At 39.3% G+C, this 10,573-nt stretch overlaps 2 protein-coding genes across 2 annotated transcripts; both read left to right on the forward strand.

Moving 5' to 3' along the window:
* Nucleotides 1–394: 394 nt before the first annotated feature.
* LOC121898965 (extracellular calcium-sensing receptor-like) lies at nucleotides 395–3,661 on the forward strand. The gene is made up of 6 exons (XM_042414509.1): nucleotides 395–597; nucleotides 702–972; nucleotides 1,115–1,921; nucleotides 2,109–2,339; nucleotides 2,476–2,599; nucleotides 2,748–3,661. The coding sequence occupies exons 1-6, from the start codon at nucleotides 395–397 to the stop codon at nucleotides 3,659–3,661; spliced, it is 2,550 nt and encodes an 849-aa protein (XP_042270443.1).
* Nucleotides 3,662–6,860: 3,199 nt separating this feature from the next.
* On the forward strand, nucleotides 6,861–10,119 carry LOC121898966 (extracellular calcium-sensing receptor-like). The gene is made up of 6 exons (XM_042414510.1): nucleotides 6,861–7,063; nucleotides 7,192–7,462; nucleotides 7,592–8,395; nucleotides 8,566–8,796; nucleotides 8,933–9,056; nucleotides 9,206–10,119. Exons 1-6 carry the CDS (start codon nucleotides 6,861–6,863, stop codon nucleotides 10,117–10,119), a joined length of 2,547 nt encoding a protein of 848 aa, XP_042270444.1.
* Nucleotides 10,120–10,573: the final 454 nt, after the last annotated feature.

The following is a 10,573-nucleotide window of genomic DNA, read 5'->3' on the forward strand; positions in this document are numbered from 1 at the left end:
TTTAATACAAACAACACCCAAATACAATCTTTCCACAAAACCTTCAGAATGACTGACAGAGTGCCCCAATACATTGGTATTTTTCAAAAGCACTACTTATAAAAGAAACAAAAAACAATGACATGAAGTCATTAGGAACAAATTGATTGACAAAGTCATGAAAAATTGGAATGAAAGAATAAAGCATCTGTGAGATATGACAAAAGTATACCTCTGGAGACTACAGGTACTCCAGTCAGTGGGATTAAGGTTAAAAGATCGTGATTCATATTCATATCATTTGGGAATTGGCAGTGTGCTCTCATTGGCTGGTGATGTTTCTGTTCTCACATAAAAGCTATAAAGATCAGGTCCCAGGTCACAATTGCTTCAGTGAATGGGGGGGTGGCTCGTGATGGGTTGGATCACTATCATCTTACTTACTCTGCTGGCAACAACAAAGTCAGAAAATCAAACATGCAGAGTGATTGGGCAGACAGGGTTCATGGAATTTTCTAAAGAAGGTGATCTTATTATAGGAGGAGTTTTCTCTATGACTAGTACACGTACAGTGGTAGATAATGACTACCAGGCAATTCCATATGCATACTGCAAAAAGTAAGTAAATATGCTTAAAATATGTACAAATGTTGTGTTTTACATGTTACTATGTATTGCAAAATGATCAGCTGTTGTGTCAACAATTAACACTGTGTTTGCAGGTGGAATGACAGGGAATTGAAGTTTGCTCGAACTTTAATTTTCACGGTGGAGGAGATCAATAGAGATACTAAGCTCCTCCCAGGAGTGAGTCTGGGCTACAGGCTCTACAATGGCTGTGGGAGTGAAAACCTGATACGAGCAGCTGTTGAGGCTGTAAATGGAGAGGATTCAAAGGGCTGCAAGAGTCAGATCCAGGCTCTTTTAGGCCATTCATCCTCTGGAGTAAGTGAAGACATAAACCACATACTAAGCCCGCTATCCATTCCACAGGTGAGGATGGGAAATAAATGGAAAATAATGGGAAATAATTGCAAACTCTCCAAATTTCATTGTCCAAACTGTTTATTCATATTTGCATTTCGACCAAAAATATGCCTTATTTGGATTTAACATGTTTGTTTTTTCTTTGAAGGTAAGCTACCTTTCAACCTGTGCTTGTTTGAGTGACAAGAAACTTTACCCCACCTTCTTCAGAACTGTGCCAAGTGACCGCTTCCAAGTCATAGGCCTGGTGCAGCTTATGAAATATTTTGACTGGCGCTGGGTGGGGGTTATTTATTCAATGGGAAGCATGTACTCAGAGAGAGGTACAGCCGAATTTGTAGAGGAAGCAATTAAAGAGGGAATATGTGTTGAATACAGATTGCCTTACACAAAGACATCTGAAAAGAAGATTAATACTATTGTAGAGACAGTAAGGCAATCCTCTTCAAAAGTAGTCCTGTTGTTCATGTCCTTGTCTTACACCAAATCAATCTTGTCAAAAATGGAGAATTATAACATAACTGGAAAGCAGTGGATTGGCACTGAGTCTTGGATCACACAACAAGACCTGGCTTCTGTCAAGAGAAAGAGCATTTTACAGGGAGCGATGGGCTTTGCCCTCCCCCTGGCATCCATTCCAGGTCTCGGTGAATTCTTACTCGACTTGAAACCATCTGATGAACCACAGAGTGCAATAATTAAATCTTTCTGGGAGAAGTTTTTTGATTGCAGCTTCTCTCCATCAAACACCTCTACTATGTGTACTGGCACAGAAGATCTGAAGACAGTTTCTAGTGACTACACAGACGTGACAAATTTCAGGGCTGAGAATAATGTGTACAAAGCTGTGTACTTGGTGGCATATGCCCTTCAAGCGCTACTGCAATGTAAAGATGGCTCAAATCCCACCACAGGAAAGCCCTGTGTGAGCAAGAATGAAGTTCAGCCTAAGCTAGTGAGTTCTGGTGTATTAAATCAGGCATAGGCATTTCTATTCTTTGTGGTCAATGCAAAACATATATCTACGTTTTATATTAAGATTTATAAAACTTATAAGATTTATAAAATTTATTATTAAATTTCACAATTTTATGTCTTGCATCTTTTTTGTTTGCTAAAATGTGCAAATTCTGTCTTTATAGGTGTTGGAACATATTCAGTATGTGAATTTCACAACACAAAATGGAGCCAAAGTGTCCTTTGATGAAAATGGAGACTCAGTTGCCCAGTATGACTTAGTTAACTGGCAGATGAAAGAAGATGGCTCTGTTGAGATTGTAAATGTTGGTCGATATGATACCTCTTTTCCAGATGGGAAAAAATTCAAACTTAAAGATGACACCAAAATAGTGTGGGGGGGGAACAGTGATGAGGTAAACTGAATTTTGGGTTCTTTTACAACTAAATGACAATTGTTACTTACACAGGAGCTTAGTAAATATTGCATTGTCAGTGACATACAATACATTTATTGTATTAGTTTTAATATGCTGTGTTTTGCCTAATCAGGTGCCAAGGTCTGTCTGCAGAGAACCGTGCCCACCAGGGACTCGCAAGGCCATAAACAAGCGTAAGCCTGTGTGCTGCTTCGACTGCTTTAAATGCCCAGAGGGAACAATAAGTAATCAGACAAGTGAGTAAGATTTCAAAATTGAATTCATTAATCTGATGTTTTGTAAGCAAAATTGAAAAAAGAGTAAGAGAATGATAAAAAGATATATGTTTATTTCCTTATTTCTGTATTGTGATTGTACGTCTGTATGATTTCACATCTCTTACAGATTCTCCAGACTGTTTGATCTGTCCGCCTGAATTTTGGCCAAATGAAAAGAGAGATCAGTGTCTTCCAAAACCTACTGAATACCTTTCCTACAAAGAGATCATGGGGGCAATTTTGACTGGATTTAGCTGTGTTGGTGTATTTTTATCTCTTTTAACATCAATAATATTTTTGACTCATAAAGAAACTCCAATTGTAAAAGCCAACAACTCTGAGCTGAGCTTCTTGCTGCTCTTCTCATTAAAACTGTGTTTCCTGTGTTCTCTGACCTTCATAGGTCGGCCCACTGAGTGGTCCTGCATGCTGCGCCACACAGCATTCGGGATCATCTTTGTCCTTTGTATTTCCTGTGTTCTTGGTAAAACTGTAGTAGTGTTAATGGCCTTCAGAGCAACGCTTCCTGGCAGTAATGTCATGAAATGGTTTGGGCCTCTTCAGCAGAGGCTCAGTGTTCTGATTTTCACTCTCATTCAGGTTCTGATTTGTATACTTTGGTTAAGTACCAACCCTCCATTCCCAAAGATGAATATGAAGTACTACAAAGAAAAGATCATCTTAGAGTGTGCGCTGGGGTCAGCTGTTGGATTCTGGGCTGTGTTGGGTTATATAGGAATTCTTGCTCTCTTGTGTTTTATACTTGCTTTTCTTGCTAGGAAGCTGCCAGACAGCTTTAATGAAGCCAAATTGATCACCTTCAGCATGCTGATATTCTGTGCTGTCTGGATCACATTTATCCCAGCGTATGTCAGTTCTCCTGGGAAGTTCACTGTAGCTGTAGAGATATTTGCAATTCTGTCCTCCAGTTTTGGTTTACTGATATGTATATTTGTTCCAAAATGCTATATTATTATCTTCAAGCCAGAACGAAACTCAAAAAAACATCTGATGGGGAAAATACCACCAAGAACTCTGTAATATGTAGTTCAAAGATGTCAAATCAAATTATTTATTGTGTAGTCTGACGGATGCTGTAGAAGTCATTGTTTTGTGTAATGTGCTAAATAAAACAAATCCACCAACAGCCTTTGCTCCATTTATTTGTGCTATTGAGAGATAATGAGACTTATTTTGCAGAAAAATAAAATAATATATAAAGACATTCAACAGATACCTTAAATTGTTTTGGGATCTTCAGTGTATGACAAGCTAAGAAATACTATACTGAGTGGGAAAAGTGACCAAGAAACATTTCCCCCTCTAACGCCATCAAGGTGTCCATTAGCAGTTATTATTTAAAGAATGTGAAAATAAAAAGGTGAAAATATAAGAACAAAGGAGTGTACAAAGACACATCTCTACAAGGAACTGCACTTTAAATCTAAGTAAAATGAACACTGTTTCTGTGGATTGTCCAGATATTTAATATCAGTATCAAAAAAATATATATAAATAGCATAAATAATATATATAATTTGTGAACAGCCACCAGGGGGCGATCAAGATGCTTTGGCTTCACTTTTGGGGAGCTGTCATGATGTCCATCTTCATATAGTCAATGGTCAAAACCTACTATATGGCTGGACCGTGTATGGCCAATGAGTGGAATTGTGGCCAGTTTGTTACAGGGATAGCCACTGGTAGTGTATATAATATGAATTTCTGGATATTAAATGTTCATCTACAATTTTCTGTAGTGGTCCCAGTAATATTGGCTGGTAAAGTGTGCTGAAGTAGCATATCACATGACATGGTCAGAGTGATTGTTATTTGGGGTGCTTTAACTATATGCACTCCCTCATGCCTCTGTGCACCTTTTTCTGCCTCTTTCCCTGTCGATGATTACGGAGGCTGTGGTGGAAATTGTAAATGACAGCTTTGACAATATTTTGGGTGCAAATTCAGGAGGCTCATCTCCACCTGATTACTACAGTTACAGTCAAATCAAGTGCACCTGCAGAGCAGCCACCCCACACTAAACTGATATAACAGCCTACATGAGTTGCGTGTTTTACCTGCAAGACTTGTGTTTTAATGCTGTTGTTCATTGTTTGTGATGTGGAAATGTCAGAGAAATAAAAAGCTTGCGTCCTGGCATTAGTTCAGTTATAAAATCCAAATGCACCACGGAGCATCTTTCTTGCTGGCTGCTGGTGCTGTGTGGCTGACAGTGCTGTCAGCCGAAGAGACAATCACACTGAACGGTAGAGGAGAGGACGGTAGAGACACTGGTACGCATGTGTTTAAACAGGTGTTTAGCCGACTTCACTGCATTTAACACCAGAGGTGAGACCGTCAGTGCTTGAAGCAGGAAACACAGCCACTCTGTGTTGTGCTGCTATCCTTTGATTCCATCATCTTGCGCCGATTCATTTTGAAAGAGCAAGGGCCTATGGGGAAACTCCAACACTCGGCCAGCTGACCAATGGTGTAACATCATCACTTACTCAGTCAGTCACTCACGGACAACCCCAGTTATAGGGCTGGTCCATGGCTGGTCCAGCCAAAAAAGGGATAAAGGGCTTCTCCGAAACCAAGCAAAAAGCTGGCTATGCCTGGTTTCAGGGGTTCCTAAAGCAGAAACCTAACCTGAGTATCAGAAAGCCTGAGGGTCTTTCCACTCTCAAAGCAGCCGGCTTCAACCGCCCAGCAGTTATGAAGTGCTTCAGTGATTATGAAGATATCATTAAGTCCCTGGGCTTAGAAAATGCACCAGACCATATTTTGAACTGCGATGAGACAGGCCTGCAGGACCACTTCCTCTCCTCCAGGGTGTTTGCTGAGTTCGGGGAACCATATTTTGAGTGGGGGAGGCAATTTGTGTTGCAAAGCCTGTCAAGAGATGACCCATGCCTACATGTTCTTCTGCTTGATGGACAGAGCTCCCACATTTAGAATATTTCCATCTTGAGGCCCAGTCCTTCCAGTACCCTGTGGAGGCAGCCGTGCACCCCCCTCACTTCTGTCCTGAGGCCCACCCCTTGCAGGACCCTGTGCAAGCAGCTGTGAACTCTCCTCACCTCCATCCTGAGGTGAACCCTATGCATGCCCCTCTTCAGCAGCATCATTGTCAGTGCCCACTGGCAATGCCTCAGGATGTTGTACCACCTCTAGCACGTTAGGTTGAGGTGAAGACTGCAGTGTGCATGTTTGCAAGTACACCTGTTTAGTGTCTTATACTGCCTCACTCTCTGAAGAATCATGTTTTTCATGTTATCAGCAGTGCTAAAACAAAAAAAGAACAAATATTTAAACCATAGCAGGTATTTATTTGCCCGTGTATCATTTAAAAAATAAGTAATCATTTTACCTCCAGAAATGGATGCATTAATGCATAATTTGCAAAGAAGCACTTAGAGGTTTTTACGTAGATTTGGACAATATGGATAAAATGTTATATATAATTCTTTTACTGTGATATCAATATATATTGTGACATAGTACAATTTATGTACATTTTACATTTTAAATTCAATTGTGAAAACATTAATAGATGAAATAACTAGAATGTCAGTCCAGTGAATTCATGCCCATTGATGCAAATCTTTAAATCCAATATGACCATATTGCAGTTACCACAGCACAAATGGTATAGAAAAGTTTGATGGCTGACAAATTTATATAATCTCACAGTATATATTGTCATATTTCCCACCCATATTTGCTCATACAATATGTATACAAGAAATGGGAAAAAGATCCAGCACACGTATGGTACACTTGTTACCCAGTTTTATACTAGTTCCATACACTTCACTGATATAAACCACTGAATTATACTGAATTGCTAATAATTACTAAAATTTCAGTTCCACCTCTCTGTCTTTCCATAAATGCAACTCCTTATTCCTCTCTCTTACTCTCTGAGTGACGTTTATACGTCAGTATCTATCTTTTAATTAATTTCCATTCCTTGTAGCAACGCCATTTCACCAAATCCAGGCAGTCACCTCCCTCCAACCCTGGTCTGGAAGAGGGTCCTGAAGGAAGTTGCATGTTCAATACCTACGCTACCCTAAAAGCACTTTTATTGAAAAACAAAAAATATTCCTATTCATATCATTCGGGAATTGGCGGTGTGCACTCATTGGCTGGTGATGTTTCTGTTCTCACATAAAAGCTATAAAGATCAGGTCCCAGGTCAAAATTGCTTCAGTGAACGAGAGGGTGGCTCGTGATGGGTTGGATCACTATCATCTTACTCACTCTGCTGGCAACAACAAAGTCAGAGAAACAAACATGCAGAGTGATTGGGCAGACAGGGTTCATGGAATTTTCTAAAGAAGGTGATCTTATTATAGGAGGAGTTTTCTCTATGACTAGTACACGTACACTGATAGATAATGACTTCCAGGCAATTCCATATGCATACTGCAAAAAGTAAGTGAATATGCTTAAAATATGTACAATCACATGTTGTGTTTTACATGTTTTTATGTGTTGCAAGATGATCCGCTGTAATAACTTGTTTAGTGGTGCTGTGTCAAAACTTAACACTGTGTTTGCAGGTGGAATGACAGGGAATTGAAGTTTGCCCGGACACTGATTTTCACGGTGGAGGAGATCAACAGAGATACTAAGCTCCTTCCAGGAGTGAGTCTGGGCTACAGGCTCTACAATGGCTGTGGGAGTGAAAACCTGATACGAGCAGCTGTTGAGGCTGTAAATGGAGAGGATTCAAAGGGCTGCAAGGGTCAGATCCAGGCTCTTTTAGGCCATTCATCCTCTGGAATAAGTGAAGACATAAACAACATACTAAGCCCGCTATCCATTCCACAGGTGAGGATGGGAAATAAATGGAAAATAATGGGAAATAATTGCACACTCTCCAAATTTCATTGTCCAAAGTGTTTATTTATATTTGCATTTTGACAAAATAGGATTTAACATGTCTTTTTTTCTTTGAAGGTAAGCTACCTTTCAACCTGTGCTTGTCTGAGTGACAAGAAACTTTACCCCACCTTCTTCAGAACTGTGCCAAGTGACCGTTTCCAAGTCATAGGCCTGGTGCAGCTTATGAAATATTTTGACTGGCGCTGGGTGGGGATTATTTATTCAGTGGCCATGTATTCAGAGGAGGGTACAGCTGAATTTGTAGAGGAAGCAATTAAAGAGGGAATATGTGTTGAATACAGATTGCCTTACACAAAGACATCTGAAAAGAAGATTAATACTATTGTAGAGGCAGTAAGGCAATCCTCTTCAAAAGTAGTCCTGTTGTTCATGTCCTTGTCTTACACCAAATCAATCTTGTCAAAAATGGAGAATTATAACATAACTGGAAAGCAGTGGATAGGCACTGAGTCTTGGATCACACAACAAGACCTGGCTTCTGTCAAGAGAAAGAGCATTTTACAGGGAGCGATGGGCTTTGCCCTCCCCCTGGCATCCATTCCAGGTCTCAGTGAATTCTTACTCGACTTGAAACCATCTGATGAACCACAGAGTGCAATAATTAAATCTTTCTGGGAGAAGTTTTTTGATTGCAGCTTCTCTCCATCAAACACCTCTACTCTGTGTACTGGCACAGAAGATCTGAAGACAGTTTCTAGTGACTACACAGATGTGACAAATTTCAGGGCTGAGAATAATGTGTACAAAGCTGTGTACTTAGTGGCATATGCCCTTCAAGCGCTACTGCAATGTAAAGATGGCTCAAATCCCACCACAGGAAAGCCCTGTGTGAGCAAGAATGAAGTTCAGCCTAAGCTAGTGAGTTCTGGTGTATTAAATCAGGCATAGGCATTTCTATTCTTTGTGGTCAATGCAAAACATATATCTACGTTTTATATTAAGTATTCATTTAGGGTACAATTGTAATACAAAATTTTATGTCTTGCATCTTTTTTGTTTGCTAAAATGTGCTGATTCTGTCTTTATAGGTGTTGGAACACATTCGGTATGTGAATTTCACAACACAAAATGGAGCCAAAGTGTCCTTTGATGAAAATGGAGACTCAGTTGCCCAGTATGACTTAGTTAACTGGCAGATGAAAGAAGATGGCTCTGTTGAGATTGTAAATGTTGGTCGATATGATACTTCTTTTCCAGATGGGAAAAAATTCAAACTTAAAGATGACACCAAAATAGTGTGGGGGGGGAACAGTGATGAGGTAAATTGAATTTTGGGTTCTTTTACAACTAAATGACAATTGTTACTTACACAGGAGCTTAGTAAATATTGCATTGTCAGTGACATACAATACATTTATTGTATTAGTTTTAACATGCTGTGTTTTGCCTGATCAGGTGCCAAGGTCTGTCTGCAGAGAGCCGTGCCCACCAGGGACTCGCAAGGCCATAAACAAGCGTAAGCCTGTGTGCTGCTTCGACTGCTTTAAATGCCCAGAGGGAACAATAAGTAATCAGACAAGTGAGTAAGATTTCAAAATTGAATTCATTAATCTGACATTTTGTAAGCATAATTGAAAAAAAGAGTAAGAGAATGATAAAAAGATTTATGTTTATTTCCTTATTTCTGTATTGTGATTGTACGTCTGTATGATTTCACATCTCTTACAGATTCTCCAGACTGTTTGATCTGTCCGCCTGAATTTTGGCCAAATGAAAAGAGAGATCAGTGTCTTCCAAAACCTACTGAATACCTTTCCTACAAAGAGATCATGGGGGCAATTTTGACTGGATTTAGCTGTGTTGGTGTATTTTTATCTCTTTTAACATCAATAATATTTTTGACTCATAAAGAAACTCCAATTGTAAAAGCCAACAACTCTGAGCTGAGCTTCTTGCTGCTCTTCTCATTAAAACTGTGTTTCCTGTGTTCTCTGACCTTCATAGGTCGGCCCACTGAGTGGTCCTGCATGCTGCGCCACACAGCATTCGGGATCACGTTTGTCCTTTGTATTTCCTGTGTTCTTGGTAAAACTATAGTAGTGTTAATAGCCTTCAGAGCTACGCTTCCTGGCAGTAATGTCATGAAATGGTTTGGGCCTCTTCAGCAGAGGCTCAGTGTTCTGATTTTCACTCTCATTCAGGTTCTGATTTGTATACTTTGGTTAAGTACCAACCCTCCATTCCCAAAGATGAATATGAAGTACTACAAAGAAAAGATCATCTTAGAGTGTGCGCTGGGGTCAGCTGTTGGATTCTGGGCTGTGTTGGGTTATATAGGAATTCTTGCTCTCTTGTGTTTTATACTTGCTTTTCTTGCTAGGAAGCTGCCAGACAGCTTTAATGAAGCCAAACTGATCACCTTCAGCATGCTGATATTCTGTGCTGTCTGGATCACATTTATCCCAGCGTATGTCAGTTCTCCTGGGAAGCTCACTGTAGCTGTAGAGATATTTGCAATTCTGTCCTCCAGTTTTGGTTTACTGATATGTATATTTGTTCCAAAGTGCTATATTATTATCTTCAGGCCAGAACGAAACTCAAAAAAACATCTGATGGGGAGAATACCACCAAGAACTCTTTAATATGTAATTCAAGGGTGTCAAATAAAATCATTTATTGTGTTCATTGTGATGTGCTAAATAAAGCAAATCCACCAACACAAGCCTTTTTTCATTAATTTGTGTTTTTGCAAGATAATGAGATTTGTTTTGCACAAAAAAAAAAAATATATATATATAAAGACATTCAACAGATACCTTCAATTGTTTCGGTCTCTTCAGTGTATGATAAAGTGTCAAGTGTGTGAGTGTATGAGAAATACTATATTGAGTGGGGAAAGTGACATAAGTGTCCATTAGTAGTAATTATTTGAAGAATGTGAAAATAAAAAAGTGAAAATATAAGAACCAAGGACACAAAGTTTCTACAAGGAACTGCACTGTACAACTATACACTGTACAAAATTGTTTCTGTGGATAGTCCAGACATTTAATATCAGTATCAAAAATAATTTATAAATAATATATAACTTTGTAA

Source organism: Thunnus maccoyii, chromosome 6 (assembly GCF_910596095.1).
Source record: "Thunnus maccoyii chromosome 6, fThuMac1.1, whole genome shotgun sequence".
NCBI classification, from domain to species: Eukaryota; Metazoa; Chordata; class Actinopteri; order Scombriformes; family Scombridae; genus Thunnus; species Thunnus maccoyii.